This window comes from Somniosus microcephalus, chromosome 11 (assembly GCF_052327205.1).
Source record: "Somniosus microcephalus isolate GS21.2 chromosome 11, FLI_Smic_1.0, whole genome shotgun sequence".
NCBI classification, from domain to species: domain Eukaryota; kingdom Metazoa; phylum Chordata; class Chondrichthyes; order Squaliformes; family Somniosidae; genus Somniosus; species Somniosus microcephalus.
The window spans coordinates 53,368,017-53,394,638 of NC_140997.1; the positions used below are offsets into that span (position 1 = coordinate 53,368,017).

The window sequence follows — 26,622 nt, forward strand, 5'->3', positions numbered from 1 at the left end:
GGGAGGTTATTTGTGCCCTCCTTTGTGAAGACAGAACCAAAGTATGTATTTAATTGGTCAGCCATTTCTTTGTTCCCCATTGTAAATTCCCCTGATTCTGACTGCAAGGGGCCTACGCTTGACTTCACCAATCTTTTTCTCTTCACATATCTATAGAAGCTTTTAGAGTCAGTTTTAATGTTCCCTGCAAGCTTACTCTCATATTCTATTTTCCCCCTCTTAATTAATCCTTTTGTCCTCCTTTGCTGAATCTGAAACTGCTCCCAATCCTCAGGTTTGCTGCTTTTTCTGGCCAATTTATATGTCCTCTCCTTGGAGCTTATGCTATCCGTAATTTCCCTTGTTAGCCACGGTTGCGCCACCTTTTTTGTTTTATTTTTATGCCAGACAGAGATGAACAAATTCTGTAATTCATCAATGCGATCTTTAAATGTTTGCCATTGCCTATCCACCGTCAACCCTTTAAGTAATGTTCCCCAATCCATCCTAGCCAATTCGCGCCTCATACCATCGTAGTTTCCTTTATTTAAATTCAGGACCCTAGTCTCTGAGTCAACTACTTCACTCTCCATCTTAATGAAGAATTTTATCATATTATGATCGCTCCTCCCCAAGGGGCCTCGCACAACAAGATTGCTAATCAATCCTTTCTCATTGCATAATACCCAGTCTAAGATGGCCTGATCTCTAGTTGGTTCCTCGACATATTGGTCCAGGAAACCATCCGTATACACTCTAGGAATTCCTCCTCCACAGTATTGTTACTAATTTGGTTAGCCCAATCTATATGTAGATTAAAGTCACCCATGATAACTGCTGTGCCCTTATTGCACGCATCTCTAATTTCCTGTTTAATGCCATCCCCAACCTCAGCATTACTGTTTGGGGGTCTGTATACAAGTACTTCTGTATTGTAGTGTACAGCGTTGTGGTATTGAGACACCCAAAAGTGGGAATAATGGCTAGGAGAAGAAACGAAACAGCAAAAGAAGATTTAGCTCACTGGTAGCTTTCCAGAAGGTAGGAAAAGCACTTTGCATCAGAATTACCCTTGGATGAGAAGAGATTAGCATTTTAAAAAACGTATAAAAGGGTCCATGCGTTGATGTAATTTGTTACATTATTACAAATTTTACTGAGAAATCCAATTGGAAATAAAATAAGTATATCACACTGATAAAGTAATATTACAAACTGATGTGATTACATATATATAAAAATAACACCTGTCCATTAATATATTCCTATTAAAAAAAGATTTTAGTTCAAAACTTACTACAAAAATTACAAACAGAATGTGGTCATTCACAGCTGATGATACAATAAATATCTCCACTATGTGACTGACCATTGCCGACTCATGATTTGATCCCTCAGTGGTACCAAGAATCTTGATGGATTAATATGAAGCCTTAACTGTTGCCACTTGGCCTTTCTGCAATGTAAAACACAGAACTTTCTCTGAGCCAGAACAAACGTTCCGCAACAGTTATGCTGACCATGCTCCCAATAGTGTGCAATTAGCAGTTCCTTGGCTCATGGTGGTTTATCACACATAGATAAGCCTGGACAGTCTTGTGTTTGCAGGTAGTCTGGAGGACGAGTTCATGGAATGCATTCGGGACAGTTTACTAGAACAATGTGTCATGGAACCAACCAGGGAACAGGCTATTTTAGATCTTGTATTGTGTAATGAGACAGGGTTAATTAGCAATCTCATAGTAAAGGATCCTCTGGGGCAGAGTGATCATAATATGATAGAATTTTACATTAATTTTGAGAGTGACTTGCCTAAGTCTGAAACTAGAGTCTTAGGCCTAGAAATTCAGTTTGGGGCGGCCAGCTCGCTCGCGCCCAGAAAGTACCGCTGCGCGCGGAGCCACTTGCGCCCGCCGGAAATTCAGTTTCAGCGCCCCAACTCGAAGGCGGCCGCTATTCAAGGGTTTCGGCGCCCCCGCTTGGGGAGGTGCCTGCAACAGCGAGATCGCCGCTCGCTAGTGCCGGCAAATGAGCCCGGCACCACGGAGAAGTGCCGGGCTCCCGGAAAACAGCCGGCAATGCCGCGGGGGGGGGGGGGGGGGGGGGGGGGGGAGGTGCGGGCAGGCGGCCGCCAAAAAAGCGGCCGACCGTACCTCCGCCTTAACTCGCCCCACTAACGCTACAGGACGGCCCCGTTTTCTGATCGCTGTTTGCGGCCGCTGCGGAAGAGGCGGCCGCAACTAAATATGGCGGTCGGGCCGGTAGTGGGGCACTGCGCACACCGATGATGTCATCGGTGGCGGCGCAGCGCTACTGGCTAACGCCGCCATTACCGCAGCGCTGAATATCGGCGAAAGCTCAGCAAGTGGCGCAAAAGCCCTCTTTGGGCGAAAACTGGGCGCAAAGCCTACTGAATTTCTAGCCCTTAAACTTAAATAAAGCCAATTACATAGGTACGAGGGGTGAGTTAGCTAAGGTAGATTGAAAAAATAGATTAAAGGGTTTGGCAGTAGATAAGCAGTGGCTAGCATTTAAAGAAATATTTCACAATTCTCAACAAAAATATATTCCATTGAGAAACAAAAATTCCACGGGAAAAGTGATCCAACCGTGGCTAACTAAAGAAGTTAAGGATAGCATTAGATTGAAAGAAGAAGCTTATAATGTTGCAAAGAATAATAGTAAGCCTGAGGATTGGGAGAGTTTCAGAAACCAGCAAAGGTTGACCAAAAAATTGATAAAAAGGGAAAAAATAGAATGAGAGAAAACTAGCAAGAAATATAAAAGCAGATTGTAAGAGTTTCTACAAGCATGTAAAAAGGAAAAGTGTTGCAAAAGTAAACGTTGTTCCCTTAGAGGCTGAGACAGGAGCAATTATTATGGGGAATAAGGAAACGGCAGAAACGTTAAACAAATATTTTGTATCTGCCGTCACAGTAGAAGACACGAAAAGCATACCAAAAATGGTGAGGAACCAAGGGGCTAATGAGGGTGAGGAACTTAACATAATTAATATAGAGAAAAAGTACTAGAGAAACTAATGGGACTAAAAGCTGACAAATCCCCTGGACCTGACGGCCTACATCCTAGGGTTCTAAAAGAGGTGGCTGAAGAGATAGTGGATGCATTGGTTTTGATCTTCCAAAATTCCCTAGATTCTGGAGAGGTCCCAGCAGATTGGAAGGTCACAAATGTAACACCGATATTCAAAAAAGGAGAGAAAAAAAAACAGGGAACTACAGGCCAGTGAGCCTGACATCAGTCGTCAGGAAAATGCTGGAATCCATCGTTAAGGAAGTGGTATCAAGTCACTTAGAAAATCATAAACATGATTAGGCAGAGTCAACATGGTTTTATGAAAGGGAAATCATGTTTGACAAATTTATTAGAGTTTTGTGAGGATGTAACTAGCAGGGTAGATAAAGGGGAACCAGTGGATGTAGTATATTTGGATTTCCAAAAGGCAAAGCTGCCACATAAAAGGTTATTACACAAGATTAGGGCTCATGGGGTTGGGGGTAATACAAGTAGTATGGATAGAGGATTGGTTAATGGACAGAAAACAGAGAGTAGGGATAAACGGATCTTTTTCAGGTTGGCAGGCTGTAACTACTGGGGTGCCGCAAGGGTTAGGGTTGAGGCCTCAGCTATTTACAATCTATATTAATGACCTAAATGAAGGGACTGAGTGTAATGTATCCAAGTTTTCTGATTATACAAAGTTAGGTGGGACAGTAAGCTGTGAAGAGAACACAAAGAGTTTGCAAAGGAATATAGATAGACTAAGTGAGTGGGCAGTAAGGTGGCAGATGGAGTATAATTTAGGGAAATGTGAGGTTATTCACTTTGGTAGGAAGAGTAGGAAAACAGAATATTTTTTAAATGGTGAGAAACTTTCAAATGTTGGTGTTCAGAGAGATTTGGGTGTCCTCGTGCAAGAAACACAGAAAGCTAGCATGCAGGTACTGTGGTGTATGTGCCTTTAAGAGCAATTGTGGTGTATGTGCCTTTAAGAGCCCCAGGTGTGCGTAATGCCGGTAATTGCCACTTGGGCTATATAAGCCTGTGTATTGTGTATATCCTTTAGAACCCCCCCCCCAGACTTGCTTAGTAAATACCTATGAACCAACTCCTGTCTTCAGTGTCTTTATCTACACACGGACACTACAGTGGCGACGAAGTGGAAACGGACTTACCTGCAATTCGGCAGCACCTCAAGGACATCGATTCCTCCAGCGTCCAGAAGACTCAAGGAAGTAATAGAAACTGTGGTTTCACCAGCTGGCCAAGCTGGTGGCAGGTACTGCGCTAATCCTTCCTGGGCGTCAGGCTGGGGCTCCAGCGGCGGGCTCTACAGCTGAGACAGGCAGCAAAATCGGAGGCAAGCAATAACGGACTGGGAGGGTGCACTCGGGAGACGGCCGGCGCGGCAAGCAGGTCAGCGTTTAGACCTCCGTCGGGAACTCTCCAACAGTGAATAAACGGAAACCACAGTAAAACAGCCTTGTTATCGGTAGCAGCGGCGGGAAAGCGCGGGAAGCGCCATATCGTTGCTACAGGAAAAAAAAGCGCGGGAAGCGCCATATTTTTTTTTTGAAATGACTAAGTCTGGTAATATTGGTGCTTTTGATAACGAAACAGAGCCTAACTTTGGCAATATTGATGTTTTTGATAACAAGATAGAGGATTGGACCACATTTGTAGAAAGAGTGGAGGTGTTTTGCACCGCAAATGGAATAGAAGATGAAAAAAAAGCTTCAGTGCTTCTGGATCTAATGGGCGCAGAAACATACAAGCTGTTACGCAACTTAATCACTCCAGCCGAACCGATGGACAAGAATTTTGAGGAGATTGTTGATACCCTACACTGCCAATTCGAGGCAGGACTCTCTGCAAGACAAATTCATCTGCGATCCCCTAAGTGTAGAAACACAGAAAAAGATATCTTCTGGAAAAGATTTAACACTGGACAAGGCTTTCAGTGCAATAGGAGCGGCAAAGATACAGCAAAGGCCACAGAACTTCGGCACCCATGAAATGACACGGGGTTTCGAGAGATGTTATCGCTACAAATCTGTGTTTGTGTTTCTAGTTTACAATTACTTTTGATCAGCCAGTTAGAAATTCAAATATGTTTTCCCAATATAGAGTGTACACTCTCTCCCTGTAGAAGCACACCCCACTTAGCTAAGCCCAGACAGCATAGGTGCAGGTTGGCAACATCCAAGAATTAAGCACCCCCAAGTGTGCACAATGGCACCTCTGGATTTTAGCCAGCTAAAACCATAGAGGGCACTGGCACAGCGCACTAGTAAATTTATCGATGCTTGCTTAGCCAGGACCATCCTATCCATTATTGCACTAGCTTGCAGTATTATGGGAAGCAGAGTTGGAAGAATCCCAGACCCAGCAACAGGTTAATGAGCCAGCCTGGCTGTCTCATCAACAGTGCCCTGAATTGCTGAAGACTAGCCTGGCTCAGGTATCCAAGTACTGAATTTGTCATGAGAGTTGGCTTGATTCCAATCTTTCACCCTGGTGAGTCACCATGAAGCCAATACTACCCCAAAGGGGCTCTGCTTCCACTCTCCCCAGGAGGATAGTTTGTTTACCTCTACCTTTTATTCTACAAATAATGATTCTAATGTAAAATGCCAGTAACAAAGCGTTTATATAGTACCATATCACATCAAAGTGCTTCAATCAATAAATTATTCTGTGAAATGCAGTGGCTTAATGTAGGAAAACATATTAACAAATCTGTACCAACAGCAATGAGATAAATGACCTGTCAATCTATTTTTTTTAAAGGCAGTATTGGTGGAGAGAAGAATATAAGTCAGAATACTGGGAGAATCCTACTCTTCTTCAAGAGGATCTTTAACACCCACGTGAACCACCAAATTAATAGTCCGGGCCTCACTTTAACCATTCACACGACAGAGTGACTGTTGCAAACGAACCGGAAGCTGCACAGAAGCATTCTGTGCAGAAATTTTAACGTTAACCAATTCAACTTTTAATTTTTATTTTCTTCAGTTCGGCAGCAACAATCTCTTTTCCCCACCCCCTCCCCTCCTTTCTCTCTCAAATTTGTAGGAAGTCTGGTGGGAACAATCAAAAAAACACTGGAACTGCACATGCGCAACTACTTTATTTCGTTGGCAGCAGTCGTGTCCTTCATATAATTGGAGGGTCAGCTCGGATTATGAGCTCATACCCTTCTATAAGGCACCAACAAACAATCAACCTTCTATTGCACAACTAATTTTAATGCAAGTTTTCCGACAAGTCTTGGGAGATCAATAGGTTAATTTGATAACCAAGGAGCACAGCAGCAGCATTGATTAGATTACAAACTAGTCTTGCCCTGATAAATATTGCAGTAAACTGTGCCACCCTTACACGTGATATGAGCAGGCAAAATAATGAAGACACAGGAATATGCTTCCAGGAATTGGCAGGGATGGGAGATCACGTTGCATGACATATGCTGGTGAAGACTGTACCCTGCGATATGTTGGGGAAAGATGAAATGCATGGTCATATGCTAACCGTTCAACGTTTGGGGGTGGAAGTTGCTCATCGCTGTAAACATGTAACCAGCAAATGTTTATCAAAAAATTATTAAACGACTGAGCAGTAGTACATTTTTCAAAATTTAAAGTTCCGCTTCTGAACCTCTTTCAAAAATGCACTTCATTCATAAATAATTGAAACATTTTAGATGAAATATAAATCCTTCTAAGCTTTAGTCTTAAAAATAAAATACTCCATATGTAAATTATTTTTCAGCAAAACAAACATATTTACTCTTGGTAACAATACCCTTGAACTACTATAATAGTAGGTTGTACACTCAAATTTACAGCCAATAACTAAAACTAGTAATAGAAAATACTTATATATAAAAAAGTATAATTCTTAGACATGGTTATATAATGAACTTGGTTGTAATTATACACCTTTAGTCTGTCACAGCTTCTTAAAATATGATGCAACAACTTTTCTATAAACACAATTGTCTTGAGGTTAGGAAAACCAGAGTTATAGTTGCACAAATGGATTTTATATCTCTATTACTAACTTGTATCAGTTACCTGCTCATTCATGTGTAGTTTCTTTGCCCTTTTGACCAGTGTGTCCTTACTACATGGTAAGAAGGATGCCAGGTGTGCATAAACCCCAGAGCGAGCCTGACTATTCAATTCACGGGATTGTAGCTCAATACTGAAAACACAAACACATCACAAATAGATTGAGTGCACAGTAAGAGTCTTCTAGATGGAGCATCTTATGATTGAAACCAAAAGCACCCAAATTCCTTCTCTAATAAAACCTCCCATTTATGCTACCACACTACATATAACCATTGAGATAATTTCATTTTAAGCACGGTAGTTCAAACAGCACCAAGGTAGAGGCTGTGAAAACCTACCTGCTTATTATCTCAAACTATTATTCCTCCCCCTTTATCTAAGAAAGGATATACTTGCCTTGGAGGCGGTGCAATGAAAGTTCACTAGATTGATTCCTGGGATGAGAGGGCTGACCTATGATGAGAGATTGTGTAGAATGGGCCTATACTCTCTGGAGTTTGGAAGAATGAGAGGTGATCTCATTGAAACATACAAGCTTCTGAAGTGGATTGACAGGGTAGATGCTGAGAGATTGTTTCCCCTGGCTGGAGTGTCTAGAACTAGGGGGCATAGTCTCAGGAGGGGTAGGCTATTTAAGACCAAGATGAGGAGGAATTTCTTCACTCAAGCGGGTTGTGAATCTTTGTAATTCTCTGCCCCAAAGGGTTGTGAATGCCGAGTCTTTGAGTACATTCAAGTCTGAGATAGATTGATTTTTGGACTCTTGGGGAATCAAGGGATAGAGGGATCGGGCAGGAAAGTGGAGTTGAGGTCAATGATCAGCCATGATCTTCTTGAATGGCGGAGCAGGCTCGAGGGGCCGTATGGCATACTCCTGCTCCTATTTCTTATGTTATGTTCTAAGTACTTGGATGGCAAGAAACTAGCTTTGCCATCCCATCATTATTTGCATCATGAAACACGTATAAGTAATAATATGGGTGACACATTATTGTGCTCTGTTGACACCATTTCTTTAAGTAGTGTGAGGAATGTGGTATGACAGCAGAAACACAAGGGTAATTTGTACAAATTAGCACTCCTGGCACAGAGTTTCACATGATGGCAATGCGTATCGAGAATTCAGGCAGAGAGAGTAGCTGGACCTGCACAATTCTCCAACCACTAAAATGAATTGACAGAAAATTGCAGGGAGCACGCCGACCTTCACATTCCCGATATGCACTCCTGGTGCACAAAGCTCTGTGCTAATTCACAACAGTTATCTTGTGGTATAATAAATAGGGTTAATTTGAAAATATTTTTTTTGTGAAAATAAATTGTATACATCTAGATAACTTAGCCTGGTAGTAGGAATATAAAATTATTGGATAGCTCTGGTTTGTGCATCTAATCAGTGAAAAACAGTCTAAATGTTTGGCTGGATACTTGGGAGTGCTTAAAAGATATTTTGACATGTCAGCTTTTATTCAGTAGTCATTCCGACTGGTCTGACCACACACATATTCAAACTCAATATATGACAACTAGATCTTCTAGACCGGGCACAATATAAACACTTGCCATTTATTGTTTCAAGTTAAAACGGTGTTTTCTTTTTAGAAAATGCTCATTTCTAAACTTTTACAATGATTAATTCAAAACTCTCAGCAGGTTCTTATAAGGCTCAAGTTAAGCAATACTTTAAAATAATACAAAATCTTCAAATTGTCCATTCAGTTTAAATTTTTTGCTCAACTAAATTCAATTTGCACAAGAACTTTTTTTTAGCTTTATTTCTACAGATGGGAAACTTAATTACATGGAATTTACAGCACAGAAACAGGCCATTCGGTCCAAATCGGTGATTATGCTCCACATGAGCCTCCTCCCACCCTACTTTGTTGAATCCTATTAGCATATCCTTCTATTCCTTTTTCCCCTCATACTTATCTAGCTTCCCCTTAAATGCATCTGTGCTATTTGCATCAACTACTCCATAAATGAAGTGTCTGCTGAATTCCTTACTGGATTTATTAGTGACTATCTTATATTTATGGCCCCTAGTTTTGGACTACCCCAAAAGTGGAAACATCTTTTCTATGTCTATCCTATCAAACCCCTTCATAATTTTAATGACCTCTATTAGGTCACCCCTCGGCCTTCTCTTTTCTAGAGAAAAGAGCCTCATGTTTTTGAAATACAGCCAATGTTCCTTGCTTTACAAACAAAAGAGATTGGATCATACTTACTTTAGCAGAATATTATTGACATCTTGTGTGAAGAATTTCTGCTTCCCCTCTCCTTCTGAGGCTTTGGCAGCCTACAAGACAAGAATATCATCAGCTTTTTTTCGTAACTTCAGGTCCCTTCTAAAGCCTATTTTAACTGGATTAAAGAGCTGCAGTTTCTGATGATCTTCAGCACCAGTTTGTCATATACAAAACTGAATGGCAACCAAGTACTACAGAAGAAAAAAAACAGTTCAATTCAGTAGCCTTCTGGCCACTTTGGTTTTAAAAATAATCTTAAAAGATATCAACCAAGTTTGAAAAATATATCTCTAAAGATCAATGCTAATAAGAGTTAACATCTTGTTACGTATGATAATTTTAAGAGTCACTCAATGTTTTCAGTTATAAAGAACTCCACCACTTTCATAACATACTCTGGATTAATTATTTGAACTTTAGAGCCAATTAATGTTTTATAAATTCAGAAAATATCAATTGCAAGCAAAGTCATGAAAGCACATCTCAAGCATTCCTGCACAGTTGGATTCATCAGTTAACCAGCTAAAAATGTTAATACATTGGATTCCTAACATCGTCCATTTCAGTTTAGCGGCCACAAACTCGTCACACACATAAATACAAAGGAATTCTTTCACTTCAATGCAAAGCTATTTTCCGCAGATAAATAAATCAAAGCAAAGCATTTTGAAAGAAAATTTGCATAACACCCAGCCAGTTTTTCCAGCGACAACTACAATTCTCTGCAAACTTTAAGTGACATTTCCTTCCACTTTAGGCACTCTGAATACAAACATGGCCTCAGACGCTGTATCTCGACTTTGTCTTCCCGCCTATAGTGTATATTTTACCGCTTTGCTATTCACCATTCCCCAAGCTATCTTTCTCCGAGAAGAAAAAGCAGAAGAAGTTGTTCATACTCAGGATTCCTAATCTTTTTTGTTCTGCAATTTTTTTCTATTTCTCCCCCCCCCCCACTTGCCTCTGGTCCTTTTCCTGCATTATCAGTATTTTAGTGTTTATTGGGTCATTGTTTAATTACAAAATACATTTGTAAAAGAAAACTTTGAGAATTTGTTTTGTTAAGACATAATTGAATTGTTCTGGTCAGTTAGAAAGTGGAGAGATAATGGAACCAGTGAGGGATATGGAGGGCAGTATTCATTTCAAGAGCGTGAAGGGGTAACTGGGCCAAGGTGGAGGGAGAAATAGATGGAGATTGGAAGGAAGGGAAGGAGGGAGGTGGAGGAGAGAGAGCAAGGAGGTCAAATAATTTTTGGCCGGGGGAAGACGGGGGTGGTGGGTGGAAGGGAGTGCTACTGATGAGTTACTGAGTGTTACTTTAGTTTGGCTTGCGCAACCATGGCGCTTCAGTTCATTTATGATACTAAAGTACATTATCTTTGGAATCCTAAAACTACTCACCGTTATGCAATAGTTTCAGGCAGCAGAGTATAGAATGCACAAGAGGAATCATTAAGAATAATCTCTGTGTCTCCAGCCTCATTAACATTGGCAAAGCTATATTAGCCCAAGCCCAGCCTCCAACTTACCACAGTAAATTTGCCCTCTAAGTTGATCCTGGCATAAAGTAAACTTGAGTATGGGATAGACTTTATATTGAAACAATTTGGATGCGGTTCATTAGAAATTATACCCAGATTTTCTGTGACATGTGCCCCATTCTACTCACCACTTTCATTCCCTTCTAGCCAATATATAACATTGAAAGGAGTCATTTTATTATGGCATATACAATGACAGAATTGCCTTGTTGAGAACCATTGGCTTAAACAGACCTGTTACACTCAATCCACCTGTGTAGATTCACATATTGAGCACCGATCAAGCATTGCTAACACACAAGAATTTTACCTTAAAGATTGGACCAAATGCTCATGAGGTCTTTTGAAAATGATGAATACAGATTGAATGAGGTGTATAGTCCTGCAGGTGGGGGTCAAAAGTTATAGGGTGGCATCAAAGGTTATACAGGATGGGGAGGTGGGGGGGAGGGAATAATAGAGTAGCCTTTCAAATAAATTCCGCTTTAACCACTGGGTAATGGGATCACATTAAAGTGTCCCTTCTCAGCAGTAGCGGTGCACATATGTTCAGTCTCTAGAGAGATCAATCATGGGATCATTTTACACATTTAGGCCTAGAAATTCAGTTGGCTGCGCCAGCCGTTAGCGCCTTAGGAGGAGTAGATCTCGAGCGCTAGGCGCTTAGCACCCGGGCGCAGCGCGATCTGCGCCTCGCCCCAACTTCAGTAGACATTTAGCGCCGGCGCAAAGTCATTGCGCGCGCTCATCTGCGCGCGCAGATCATGACGTCATTTCGTCGTGCAACGCCCTTTGTGCGCCCGGAACCGGAACTTCACTCGCGCCGCCCCATTGTGCGCCTAGCGGCCCGAACGACTGTGAAGTGGAACGGTACACAGCCGAGGCGGGCCGCGGGGAGCGCAAATTAAAGGGCACTCCTGCAGCACTCCTGCAGTAGAGAAGGCAGCCGTTTTGCAACACTCCTTCTTTGGGAGGAGGAGGAGGATGAGGAACAACAACAACAACAACGTGATGGAGAGAAGCCCTCCCCAGAAACACAAATACACTAGTCTCGGCCTGTCAAAAAAACAAATCCACCCTCCCCCTTTAAGAGCTCACCGGAGCCAGAGTGTCTGCCGGCAATCAGCAGCTCGCCGCACCTGCCCTGCGCCCAACTTCCGGTGTTAGCGCCCCGGGCTGCCGGCTTAGCGCCTAATGATAGTCGTGCATCGCCTGTTTTAGCACAGCAGCAACCTCTTAGGGCGATGCAACTGAATATCGGCGAAGGGGGCTCGACTTTGCGCCGGGCGCAAACTTTAGCGGCCGCCCGACTTTACCGCCCCAAAAGTGGCTATACTGAATTTCTAGGCCTTAGTGTCTAAACAATCATAGGGACATAAAAAGAAACTAAAGTTCTATGATCAGATTCTGAAGAGAATACCCTGATGCCTTTAACAATGTGCAGATATATCGTTTACCACCCTTGTGTGTCTACTTTGACTCTTTCTATACTAGTGGCATGTGAATAATTATTTGCCAATAATGGTGCTCAACCGTAGAATTGTTACATTCTCTCTTCATTTAGTCCACACAAAAGAATGGAAAATATAGCTAATCTCATTCAAATGCTACTACTGATTCCAGATGATATTTGGACTCATTTAATGTATATGCTTTACTTGTGTTTAGCTTTCCCTATGACTATTTGTAAAATTCCATGAAATATTCCTTATGTTAAAAGTGCTAAATAAATGCAAGTTGTTGTTGCTATACATGAAAAGATTGATTAAGTTACAAAAGTGGTAAAAGCAGGTTGGAAATGATAATGGTTTACTTGAGTAGATGATGGTTGGTACAGTTAGAGCTGATGGTGAGAGTAATCACACAGTTCTTCCCACCCAGTAGCTACTGATGACACACAGAAAAATAGCTTCAATCGGATTGTTATCTCATATACATGGAATGAACTCTGCATGTCACCTTTATAATAAAAACACATCACATTCTTACTGGTCTCCTATGCTTTATGAACAACAAGTATGTGAGTGGAGAGCTCTACACCAATCATGCAATTTGGGGCAATCTTGTAACACAGATCCGAGCCCTCAACAGACACCAATTCAAAAATATGAAACCGTCTTTTAAAAAACATCTATATCGTTTTATTCAGTCTTACTTTCTGGGAGTAAAACCTGATCCCTAACCTCCAGGAAGAATACAGCATAGCAGCCTTAATACAGTCCATTAAAACTGCTGGCCCATGTATCACATTTGACCTCTGAGCCCTGTCAATCCAGCCCTCAAAGCCTAGGCAACTCAATCCTATTTCTTACTGATTGGTTTGTCCTGTGGGCCTGGAGGTTTAGAAAGAGTAATGTTTGTGTTGTTGCCTCATTGGTGCCTCAGTGGGTAGCACACTCGCCTCTGAGTCAGAAGGCTGTGGGTTCAAGTCCCACTCCAGGGACTTGAGCACAAAAATCTAGGCTGACACTCCAGTGCAGTGCTGAGGGAGTGCTGCACTGTCAGAAGTGCCATCTTTTGGATGAGGCCCCATCTGTCCTCTCAGGTGGACGTAAAAGATCCCATGGCATTATTTCGAAGAGCAGGGGAGTTATCCCCGGTGTCCTGGCCAATATTTATCCCTCAATCAACATAACAAAACAGATTATCTGGTCATTAGCACATTGCTGTTTGTGGGACCTTGCTGTGAGCAAATTGGCTGCTTCATTTCCAAATTACAACAGTGACTACACTCCAAAAGTACTTCATTGGCTGTAAAGCGCTTTGAGACCTCCGGTGGTCGTGAAAGGTGCTATATAAATGCAAGTCTTCCTTTTCATTGGTGGACAAATCCTAATCGAATCACTAAGATCTGTTAGTATCAGCAGTTTGAAGAGGCAAAATTAATGGGAACATTAATTTAAATGTTACATGCGTCCCCACGGGTCCACGGTACGCACACATGTAGCTTTTGAAGACAAAAACTTGGACACTTTTCTGTATTAGAATATCTTAAACCTATTGATTTCTTTATCTTCCTGGGTTAGTTGTTTCCCCTGCGTCTTACCTGTGTCAGTTCTTTAATACGTTTTTCTAGTAGTGCTGGAAGTCCTTCGGGCAATGTGGGGACCTGCTTTGGTATTTGCCCCACTGTTGAGTACTGTAACACAGGCAGAGGATCGCTGCCATCATCAAAATCGTTAAGGGGGCTCCCTGGGGGAGAGTCATTCAGAAGATGTTCGAGATCTATTTCTAGGTCTACAGTGCTGGCCACTTGCAGAAGATCACTGTCATTAGCGGATCCAATAAGTGAAAGCAGAGGGTCCGAAACATTAATGTTTATTGAGCTGGTGTCAGTTTCGTGAGGGGTGCCAACCACAGTTTGTGAGGTGGGAAAGCTCTTCTGGTCCTCTTGTTTCTTCAAGGCTTCTTTCTCCTTCTCAAATTTTTTTAACATCTCTCTCACACCTAAGGCCCCCATATATTTTTTCTTTTTCTTTTTGTCTTCTTTATGGACATTCAGTGGCATAAACCTACTGATTACAAAAACATCATATCAGCGATGAGAAAAAATAAGGGATGCCCAGAATGAGTTCAGTGCTTCAACTAAGATCGCCATATCCTCAAATTCATCGATAGGAGGGCCGGCGCACTCTGATCAATTAAAATACTCATCAGTTAAGGGTCCATAAATTTATACAATACAAACATCATTTTACCTGAAGCTTTTAAACAGAATAAATGTGCATCATTAGGACAATCAAAATAGAAAGTCTATATTTGCAACACTTGCAATAGAAGCCCGTGTGAAACAGACTCATGTTTTCATTCAAGTAGCTTGAAATTTTAAATTCTATGACCATTAAATTCTGCAGAGGTGTTTTCCTCAGTCTCCTGTCATAACATTGGTAGGAGACCGGCAGAACCAGCAATTTACCAGGTTCTGCTAGTCTCGCTGAAGTTATAGGTGGACACCTGGAGAGCCCCTATGGAATTTCAGGGCCTCATCTCTCGTAATCTGGAGAAGTAACAATCCCTAAAATATAAAAATAAGATTCAGTATTTGCTTACATCATGATTTCAGGAACATCGACACTCTTACTCATATAAAACGTGGCCATTGTTTCCCCTGAACTCAGTTTCTTAAAAAAAGATACCTTTTGGTGTATTGGTGACATGAGGGGTTTTGAACACTCTCCTTTCACCCCTGGGGCCTGGCTCAAACACACCCTACACTGATGGAATGAAAGGTCCTTTATAAAACTCAAAACTATATAAAATATTAAATGGGTGCTCAGAACCTAGTACCTAATCAAATGTCACTTTACAGATTAAGATTACAGACTGAATTCACATTTTTTTTCCGCTATCAGCTTTGATGTCATGGAGTAGTTTGGAATTGTGACCAGTTGAGTTGGAACTGCAGATGTTGTGGTGGCAACAAAAAGGAAAAGAGCAGAACGTTTTGTGATTAAGGTGCCACCTTAATATGTCCAAATTATATTTCAAATACATTTTATAGGAACTACTGGTTAACTAAGGTTGAGCAGCAGCTTTCTAAGCAACTAATATTAACTCCAAGAATAGCTAAGAAGCCACACCCAGAGAGTGACTTAGAAGGAGGACAACATTCTATACCTTTTTTTGAATTTTTGATGCTCCTATAATACAAACTATTTTACATTGAAAAATTGGCCCAAAAACAATTACATATGACTCCACAATACACAGGAAAAATCTTCGTCAGGAAAAATAATTTATTTTGTGGGTACATATTACATACTAAAAGTGTTTATAATGCTAACACTACTTGAATTTCTAAAAAAAAATACATACTTCCTCCAAGAAGTACTGTTCCAAAAAGAAGTTTATTTTTTTGAGGGCAATACAATACCTCTTGAGTTGGCGAGCAAAGTAAAAGGTTGGCACTTCCAGTAACAATGCTAAAGCACCGTTAGTATTATATTGCTTCTCTAGCACGAGTAGATCCTTAAAACTCCACATAACTTACCCAGCCTGTTTGGAAAGTTTCGATTTTTGAGATTTCTTCTCTTTCTCATGTCCATCTTCTTTTCTCCTTTTCTTCATCTTTTCATTTCCTTCCTTTAATTTCCGTTTCTTTCAAAAACAAAAGGAATATTAGAATTAAACTAAAACAGCACAGAGGTACTAAACGTCACCTAAGATGTATTATATCATTGAAAACCACCTGAATCGTTCTTTATAATGTATGCAGATGGCTGTTGTGGAGGTGATTCATACAGTTTTCAAGTAGGTTTTAAAAAAAGCATTAGTGCAAGGTATTCATCTGATTTAGATTAAAATGTTTTGGATTATATACCTCATATACACAGATACTGCGTATCCTGTATATAAAATATTAATTCATATATAAATTTTACTTTAACCTTTATACCACTGACAGGTCGAGTCTTTGGGTAAATTGGATCTGTAACTTTTCAGCTGATGTACTATGATGGTGAAAGAAACACTAAAGCTGTTTACAAAAACAAACTTCCTAAATCAGGAGTAAAGTAGCTGTACCACTGAGATAATCATCTCAAAATAATAAAAGCACAATTTCACACAATGAAAAAATAATAAATAATCCAATATATAAAAAGTTCCCACTCTTGTTGCTTATTTCCCTGTCTATTCTGTCTTATTTATATGTTTTTTAAACTTTGTTACTTTTTCTACCTAATCTGATCTATGCTATCATTTCTAAACATTTTCCCTTAAATAAGTTAAAACAATCTAAATGCATGTTTTCTTCTTTCTTCCCTATATTGGGAAACGAGAACAAGTTTGGAAAAAAACTATTGGCTGAATACTAGCTGGAAATTCACAGGCAATCAAAAGATTTACTCATTATAGATAATTTGTCAGACATTTTAAATTTATTTGGGAATTAAACAGGGAAAAACACTCGGGGTGAAATTGGGTATCGCCTCATTTGGGGCACTAACTTGAAATTTTGAAAATTTAGTGCCAGGTGCTAAGGATTTTGAACTTCTACTAAATTGGGTGTTAGCGCCCCAGGAAGGTAGTAGGGCACTAAATCAAGTGTTAATGACCTCAGTGGGGTGCTACAGGGGCGCTACCAGCAGAGCACAAATGAATTTCAGGTGCAATGCATTCAGCAATGATCCTTCACACTGGCTCCTGCCAGCTCTTAAAGGGGAGGTTGCATCATTGTGTAGATGATGCTCATTTTCTCATTGCTGGCTTTGAGGCGACCTGCGAGCAAGTGAATCCCCTGTTGGCTATGGCTGTTCCCAATCCCAGGGAGAGAGCTCGCCAGGAGGCTGGAGTGGAGCCATTAACATAATGTTTATGTTAATGTATTACAAGCCAAATGAATGTTGAATGTTTAAATGTCTTAATCTAAATGTACACTCTCGGGAGCCGCAAGCCTACATTTCGTTGTACTGCACTTGTGCACTAACAATGACAATAAAGTTGATTATTATTATTATTATTATTATTATTATAGGAGGGCAATGCTGTTCCCGGCCACTGGAAGGAGCCCATCGCCTCAGGTGTTCAGGGCAATGTGGAGGGAAGTGGCCCAGGAGGTCTCAGCCAGTAGTGTGGTGGAACGCAGTGCCACAAGAAATTCAACGACCTGTCGGGTGGTCAAGGTGAGTACTTGCTTCAACAGCTCCTACATACCAGCATCTGAATCTCAGTCTGTACACACTGTGCAAACAACCACACTGCCACACACATTCGCACCTACTCAAACTCACATCTCACGCCTTGCCTACAATCACAGCTATTCAACAACGGTAGGCATATCTCCCAAACACATAACTGGGCTCTGACTCAAACACATTTGTTTCTCTTGCAGGCCAAGATGGCCCACAATAGTAGGTAGCAGCAGAGAACAGGCGGGGGTGATACGCAGCTCTCAGACCTTGAGGAGCGAGTGCTGCGACTCATTGGGCAGCAGGTGGTGGGCGCTGTGGCCGTCGGTGATGTCGACGCTGTTGGGGAATAAATGGTATCTTCAGCCCCTCGCCTTTTCTCATCCCACTTCCCCCTCACATCACAAACCTTTCTCATTTTCCACCTCCTGAGAATGTCTGCATTCCTTGCTCTATTCCTGCCCCCCTACCCTCACCTTAACGCGAGTGTTGTGCTTTTATGCTTTCAGATAATCAACAACCAGATGACCAGCCTATCCCTGAGCCTGCCACTGAGAGTGAGGAAGAAGAGGAGCAAAGCACCACGTCACTGCATCTCTCACCCGCAGGCACCACCTCATATACTGGCACTATACGATCTTTAGAGGCAACTTTAGTAGAGGGGTCTGCACTGGGTGATGCACCGGGGCCGAGCAGGCTGCAGCAAGGCCAGGGGGAAAAGGCCAGCTCCCCAGAGGGCAAGTTCGCGTTCAAGTTCTGCTGCACAGGACTCAGATGAGGACCTCGATGGGGAGGCATTCACAAGAAGAGTGATGGCCATGCACATCGAGATGATAGGTGCAATGGCAAGGGTGCCCGAGAGCCTCTCGGTAATGGTGGCGGAGTCCGCCTCCAACATTGCAGAGAGTTCTGTGCACACCATAGAGCCCATCATTTCCACTGTGCAGAGGATAGTGGACTCCCAGAGAGACCGTGTGGATCCAGATCTCATGACGGGTGTCATGGGCGATGTGGCAGCTTCCATTGCAGCACAGGCGGAAGTGACGTTCAACGTCTTAGTGCTCTCATGCAGTCTCAGCTTGATGCCACGAAAGATCTGACTTGTTTCCATCGTTGCTGGGTCCACCACAGATCTCACGGTGTCGCAGCAGGCCAGCAATCTGTGCTCCAGCAGATTGATAGGGATGCTGAGGTGCTTCCCCGGGGGAGTGAGAGTGAGTCAGTGGAGCAGGAACCTGCTGTCCTCTCTCTTATGACAGCATTCCTGATCCCACCACTGCCACTCCGCCATTGCACTTATCGCTGCCTGTCATCCAGCCAGCCCAGACTGCTGCCGCCGCCCAGCCTGAGGTAGTGCAGTGTACAGCCGGACCTTCGAGGCTCAGCGCTGGTTGAGGGCATCCTGCAAGGCCATCTGTAGTCTCTGGCACCAACACTCAGCAGCCTTCCACCAGCCCTGCTGCAGCCACTGGGGCGACACTACATAGGAGCACTAGATTAGGAAAGGGGACTGTAAAGAGGGGAGGCAAGGGTTTGCACAAGGGTGATTAAAACAACAATATTGACTATTTATATATATGTGGTTAATGGTTTTTGATAAATTTATTACTGGAATGTTGCAGATTTGGCACGATGTCTTACTTCAGTTCTGGGGTGTGGTATGGAATCACAATGTGATGGAATGATGGCGACGTGCTCAGCAACTGGAAAGAGGAACCGAAGCCACTGGAAACGAAGTCTGATGAAGTGGTTGATTGCCGATTGAGTGGCTGCCTCCTCCGTCGCTGCCGTTTGTCCTCCTGTTCCTCTTCCTCCTCCTCCTGAGGTGGTGGAGTTATGCCTGGTGGCAATGGCTGCGCCCTCATAATGGCCAAGTTGTGCAGCATGCAGCAGACAATGACGAAAAGTGACACTCAGCCGAGTACTGGAGGACTCCTCCAAAGCGGTCAAAGCAGCGGAACCGTTGCTTGAGTATTCCAATGGTCTGCTTGATGATGTTCCTGGTGGCAGCATGGCTCTCATTATATGAGTGCTGGCCAGGAGCGTTGAGGTTGTGGAGGGGAGTCATGAGCCAGGTGGAGAGCGGATAGCCCTCGTCTCCCAGCAGCCAGCCGCAAGCTTAATGTGGTGGCTGGAATAGATCTGGCACACCAGTCTGGCGCAGGATGAAGGCAATGTGGTTGCTGCTAAGATAGCAGGCATGTGGCTTTGCCCGCTATCCTGGCAAAGCCACATGAACGCTCGCGCTGCTTCTCTCTGGTCATGGGGAAGCAAATGTAGTCCCTTCTCCTTCTGTACAGAGCATCTGTGACCTGGCAGATGGAATGGACGTCAAACTGGGAGATGGCGCCTGTCGCATACTGGAATGATCCGCTGGCGTAGAAATTGAGGGTGAGGGTGACGGTGACCTTGACTGCCACCGAGAGCGGCGTGGTGGTCCTGATCTGAGGCTCAAGGTCTGGCTGCAAGAGGAGGCAGAGCTCTGTGACCACGTCCTTGCTGAAGCGGAGCCTTCTAACACACTGCTCCTCAGTGAAATTCATGTAGGAGAACTACTGCCGGAATATGCTGGGCAGGTAAGGCCTCCTGTTGAAAGCCCTGTTGTCCCTCCTACCTCTGGCCACATTTTGCACTCTTTCTCTGTGCCTCAATTACCTCCGATGTTGATGCTGGAGGGCGAGATCCAGTGCCAGTACAGCCCCCATGAAAGGATACAAATATTGCACTTTCAAATCTCCCTCAATGAAACTGAAGAACCTTTATGTGCCAGAACACTTGTTAAAATGCAAAACGCTCAAATCGGTCAAAAGGCCTCTGTGAAACTAACAACGCAGCATTGTTGGCCGATGCAAACTAAACCGGATGTGGATGCCTTTAAATAGTGCTCCTCCAGGGGACATCCGACGGAAAGCCGCCTTCTCTACCTGTCGTTGTTAACGGCAGGTGCACAAGCAGGGGGGCGAGAGGGAATATTTCATCTGGGGCGCTGCGCACTGCAATGACGTCACGATCTCCGGGCGCAGGAGATCGGGGCACAACATCTTACCTCTGCCGCAAAACTCCTGCTGAATTTAGCAGGAGGCGTTGATATCACCCCTGGAGGTGCAAAGGAGCCCGATTTCTAGCCCTAGGATCATGTGGAAGTTTCCCCTCCAAATCGCTGCAAGTTATTCGTACTGCATGACGTTATCCATTTAACTACTCTAATTTTGTTTGACTTCTTGGGAAATTAGCTTCAAGTTTAATAGAGAACAGCTGTTAAAAGATATGAAAGAGAAGGAATTTCAGACAAGGCAGAAACAAAACAAAAAATTAACATTACAGAAACAAAGGGGGGAATTTTTCGGGGGGTGGGGGTCGTCAGCGGGAGTGTTTGGTGATGGGTCGGGTAGGAAACATTTTTTTTGACAGCGGGTAGGGAACCTGCTGCCATGCTAGTTTCCCAGATGTCAGGTCTGTCATCGCTGAACAGGCCTGACACCAAGCGGCGGGAGAGGCAGCTTAGATAATTAAGAGCTTGTTAACAGGCACTTAAAAACTATTTTAAGCTCACCGTTAAATTTTACGAGTTCGCCCACGGGTTCCCCGCTGCTCAGGGATCACATCAGGTAAGCAGATCGGGAGTTGTGTCACCATGATATCATTTCTTTACTTGACAGCTGCAAATGTGCTGTAAAAGCTCCCATCTCATAGCTGTTCACTTTCCAAGCTCAGAAACTGTTGCTTACTGCATTTGGAAGACAGATTGCGCTTTATGCAGGTTGCAAGTGTTTGGAGCAAACTCTCTATCCAGTGTCACCTCAATGGAACAACCTTTCTCACCAATAACGGATCACTTCTGTCATCTCAAACTTACCTGCCATCTATTATATCAGCATCGGTGCCCTTGAAACTATCTCACCTTGGTCCTCAGAGTCCCACCACGATCAACCCCAACACCAGCAGCACCAGGCACACCAGCAGCATCAACAACACCAACCTTCTCCACAATCAGCTGATGCTGCACAGAACACAGGGCATCAGCACCCGATCACATTGCTGCCTGGGAGGCCAGGGATGGCCTCACCATCGCCAGATTTACTTCACTTAACGCTGTACACCCTTACTGCCACATGATGCGCCAGGTTGGCATCACCCCACACCAACACCATCCCTACAATGTCCAAGCCATTCCTTCCACACTCATCATCATTGTGGGGGGTACCGTTATGTCTCACCATTCACTGCAACTCACTAAGCCACTTCCAAAGGTGCACACAAATCTGTCCAAGAACGTAAAGTGCTGAAAATAAAGATTTCAATGTTTGACAGTACATTAACAGAAACTTCACATGAACATTGGCTAAAACACCCAAGTGCCTACCCTTGTGTGTTGTTAGTTGGTATGATTGGACTAGGGTGAGGGTGAGGGTGAGTGTGAGGGTGGCTAATGAGATGGGAAAGTGATAATGTAGATAGAGAGGGATGGATGGATGAAGGTGCAAGGTATGTTGGTGTGAGTAAAGATGTGCAGGAGTAGGGTAGGGAAGTCAGTGATGGGGATGTGATGAGCGGTACAGCAGAATGAGGTTGAGTGTGGCTTTGCAGTAACGTTTCGTGATCTACTGAGATCATTAGAAGGCTCGTGCCACTGCAACCTGGTCCTCCTGATGACATGCCTGCTAGTGCTCTCCTGTGCAATGTGCAACCAGGCTGCGTTGGTCTCCTGGGGAGGTGTCTTCTGCCCATTGGAAGGGAAGAGAACCTCCCTGCATGCTGTGACTCCCTCCATAGTCATGGGAGAGCCTGGGTGCAGATGTGCACCTCTGTGCAGTGCTCGTCAGTGTTTGCTGTAGAACACTGACAGCACAACTGTCATTAAGTGACGTCATCAGAGCCGCTTCCTTCAATTGGCTGGGAAACTAGCTGGGTGGGCTTAATAAGCCCAATCAACGCAAGATCACTTTGGGCAGCGAGCTGGAGCCAGCAGCAGGGTCGCAACCCGCCACCAATCCTGGCCACACCGGACTCACTGAGGTAGGGAAAATCGTGGCCAGAGACACAAAAGGGAAAGGCAACAAGAGACAATCATCAAGTGTGCGAGATCAAAAGAACAGAAAGAAAAAGAAAAATTCCAAAACTTTTCTTCAATTAACAAAATAGAACTGCAGCCACGGCTAGTCACCAGTCACACTGCAAACTGGAAATTGAGATTTTTGATCGCCCAAGCTTATAATTTTTGAACTATGGCCCAGGCCATACTTATAGTACAGTGTGCAGTCTTGGGAGTGGGGGGGGGGGGGGGAACACACACGCAGTGCTACGGTTGCTCATTATGAAAGGGCCATTAAAGCCATAGAAAACAGTGTAGATTCACCAGCACGATGCCGGGGATGGGAAACTATAATGAGGTGTCTTGGTTTAACACCTCATCTGAATGATGGCACCTTCAACAGTGCAGCATTCACTGCACTGAAGTGTCAACCTGGATTATGTGCTCAATTCTCTGGAGTGGGGCTTGAACCCATGACCATCTGATTCAGAGGCAAGAGTGCTACCACTGAGCCCAGGCTGACTCTTAATAGATATTAAATATACTCTTAAATATTTGAAACAGAAAAATACACAGGACCCCAAGAAGGGCATGGACAGTGGTATTATTTTTGGATTGCTCTAGCAAAGAGCCATATAGACATAATGGCCAGAATGAGCTCCATCTGTGCTCTAAACTTCTACAGTTCTATTTAAACAATTGCCTTTTAAAAAGGAAGAGCATCAAAGGATATGGGGAGAGGGCAGAGAAATGTGTTGAGTCATTGGCTCCAGCTGAAGATATAGCGTAGCCGTTGTGGGCCAAACATCCTCCTTCTGAGCATTAATTTATATGGTTCTATGATCATATGTCAATATTGATCAAATACAATTCAGTTGGAAATCCTGGCAGTTTTTCTCTTAATAAATGTCAGATAAGACATCCAAAATGTGCTGAAATATTACAAAACACTTAGCAATTTAGTTTTTCCTCACCTTTGGAGACTTTGTCTTTTTCTTGTCCTTTATGAAGTCTTCATCCCCATCTGATTCAGATGCTTGACGGAATTGCAACGTTCCACTATTGATGTAAAAACCACCCAGCTTAGTGGTCAAAGAGGCTGGAACAAGTTCATCATACTAGAACACCACAAAGGAAGGAAGGCATTAGGTGGGATCATGAACTGACGAGGCGCACTATTGAAAGGTATACTAATGATCTGTTCCTTTGGGAAAAGACAGGACTTATTTTATAACGGATTGACCAGGCTGATCACAGAAACATTACTTGCTGTCACTAACATTATTTGCTGAGAATAGTGCAGTAAGCCGAGTCTGTCATAAACTGCAGTACTACTGAGAAACTCTTATGAAATCACACACCATGACAATGAAACTATAGCTCATGGAAATGTTAAAATTCAGAGAGATTGTTCTGCAGTAAACAATATACTCCCAGCCAACTGTTATATAATATACTAGCTGGAGTGCCCGGCGGTGCCGAGGGTTTTTTGAGGGCATGTTGTTGTTGGAAGAGAGAGAGAGAGAGAGAGAGAGAGAGAGAGAGAGAGAGAGAGAGAGAGAGAGAGAGAGAGAGAGACTCTGCTGGATTTAGTTCGGGATTAGCCTGGAGAGGGAGGGGGGGAAGCAGCGCCTCAGGCCTGGCCCGATCGACCCCTGCGAAGGAAGGCGGTGAGCTCTCCCTCCCTGTCCCACCACATCACTCTTTCCCTCCCTCCCCTCTCCCTCCCTGCCCCTCTCCTCACTCTCACTCTCCTCTCCCTCTCTCCCCTCCCTCCCCCCTCTCCTCTCCCTCCCCCGCTCCCCCTTCCCCCTCTCCTCTCCTCTCCCTTCCCCCTCTCTCTCTCCTCCCTCCCCCTCTCCTCCCTCCCCCCTCTCTCCTCCCTCCCCCCCTCTCCTCCCTCCCTCTCCCCCTTCTCCCCTCCCTCCCCCTCTCCTCTCCCTCCCCCGCTCCCCCCTTCCCCCTCTCCTCTCCTCCCTCCCCTTCTCTCTCCTCCCCTTCTCTCTCCTCCCTCCCCCCCTCCTCCCCCCCCCCCTCCTCCCCCCCCCCCTCCCTCTCGGTCCCCCCTCCCTCCCCCTCCCTCCCCCTCGGTCCTCCCTCCCTCACCCTCGCTCCTCCCTCCCCCCCTCCCTCTCCCCCCTCCTCTCCTCCCCCCCCCCCTCCCTCTCGGTCCCCCCTCCCTCCCCCTCGGTCCTCCCTCCCTCCCCCTCGGTCCTCCCTCCCCTCCCCCTCGCTCCTCCCTCCCCCCCTCCCTCCCTCCTCTCCTCTCCCCCCCTCTACTCTCCCTCCCCTCCCCCTCTCCCCCTCCCCGCTCCTCTCCCTCCTCTCTCCTCTCCCCCCTCTCCTCTCTCCCCCCTCTCCTCTCCCTCCCCCCTCCCCTTCCTCTCTCTCCCCCTCCCCCCTCCCCTTCCTCTCTCTCCCCCTCCCCCTCCCTCCTCTCCCCCCCTCCTCTCCTCTCCCTCCCCCCTCTCCTCTCCCTCCCCCCCTCTCCTCTCTCTCCCCCCCTCCTCTCCCTCCCCCCCTCTCCTCTCCCTACCCCCCCCTCCTCTCCCTCCCCCCTCTCCTCTCCCTCCCTCTCCTCTCCCTCCCCCCCTCCTCTCCTCTCCCCCACTCCTCTCCCTCCCCCCCTCTCCTCTCCTCCCCCCCCCTCTCCTCCCTCCCCCCCTCCTCTCCCCCTCTCCTCTCCCTCCCCCCTCTCCCTCCCCCCTCTCCTTCCCCCTCCCTCCCCCTCCCCTCCCCCCTCCCTCCCCCCCTCTCCTCTCCCCTCCTCTCCCTCCCCCCTCCTCTCCCCCCTCCTCTCCCCTCTCCTCTCCTCTCCCCCCTCTCCTCTCCCCCCCTCTCCTCTCCCCCCCTCTCCTCTCCCTCCCCCCCTCCTCCTCTCCCTCCCCCCCTCTCCTCTCCCTCCCCCCCTCTCCCTCCCCCCCTCTCCTCCTCTCCCCCCCCCTCTCCTCCTCTCCCTCCCTCTCCTCCTCTCCCTCCCCCCCTCTCCTCCTCTCCCTCCCCCCCCTCCCTCCTCCTCCTCCTCTCCCTCCCTTTTCAATTCAATTCAATTCAATTCAAATCGCTTTATTGGCATGACAAGGTACATCTTATGTTGCCAAAGCATCGAAAAACATTCATGGTTGTACACAAAAATACAGATCTATCCATACAGTGTACAAACAGATATATCCCTGAGTGTATAAATATACATTCATATAATTTTTATATATTCTTTTCTTATATTTAGTGGTTGTCCCTCTGTTTATGGCAAGCTGTAACATAGTGTGCCGCTAAAGTTGCACAATTTTTCTCTTCCCCTAGTAGGTATGGGAGTTTTTGGTCGTCATTCAAATTTCTGAATTCCGGGCATATTTTTGTGAATTTTGGGTAGAAATTCTCCCTTATGCCCTGATATTTTCTACACGCTGTGAGGAACTGCATCTCTGTCTCCACCACTCCCTGACTGCAGTGAGAGCATATCCTGTCCTCTCTTGGTAGCCGGGTCTGCCTGTGTCTACCTTTTTCGATCGCCAGGCTATGTTCACTAAGTCTGTACATTGTCAAGGTTTTTCTCATTTTGCTATCCTTTACCCTGGTCAGGTAATCAGCCATGTTGTATTGTCTGTTTAGGGCCAAGTAGCAATCGAGTTTGCTTTGGGTTTTTGTTGTTTCTGCCCAATATGACAGATATTTTTCCTTTTGCTTAGCGACGATTGTGTTGGGTCGAATTCTTTGTGTTACGCTGTCACTGTCCTGGGGCTGGTTATTGTTAGTAGTGTTAGTAGTTACTTCACTGATTCCCAGGATTAGTTGACTGAGGGTATTCTTCTTTGTGGTCCTCTCTTGGCATTTCAGGGCTTCGTAATGATAGCATTGGGGGTTGCTCATTTCTAGGTGTTTCCAAAATTTGGTGGCTCTTTTTTGGATAGTGATTATTAATGGATATTGGCCTAGTTCTGCCCTGCATGCATTGTTTACGGTTTTCCTTCGAGTCCGGAGGATACTTTTACAGAATTCTGCATGTAGGATCTCAATTGGATGTTTGTCCCATTTTGCAAATTCTTGTTCCCTCCCTCCCCCCTCTCCTCTCCCTCCCTCCCTCTC

The 26,622-nt window shown here is 44.7% G+C and overlaps 1 protein-coding gene across 5 annotated transcripts in view; it reads right to left on the bottom strand.

The window, feature by feature from the left end:
• Window positions 1-26,622, bottom strand: part of LOC147110566 (ubinuclein-1-like) — an 88,509-nt gene that overhangs the window by 35,503 nt on the left and 26,384 nt on the right. For 4 of the 5 annotated variants that reach the window (XM_086000655.1, XM_086000654.1, XM_086000651.1 and 1 more), the window contains exons 4-8: window positions 23,511-23,654; window positions 15,866-15,972; window positions 13,922-14,390; window positions 9,311-9,381; window positions 7,080-7,209 (exon numbers count right to left, since the gene is read on the bottom strand). In XM_086000655.1, coding sequence (XP_085856781.1) covers window positions 7,080-7,209; window positions 9,311-9,381; window positions 13,922-14,390; window positions 15,866-15,972; window positions 23,511-23,654 — 921 coding nt within the window. The remainder of the gene's footprint in view (window positions 1-7,079; window positions 7,210-9,310; window positions 9,382-13,921; window positions 14,391-15,865; window positions 15,973-23,510; window positions 23,655-26,622) is intronic. The other variant, XM_086000652.1, reaches the window with a different exon arrangement.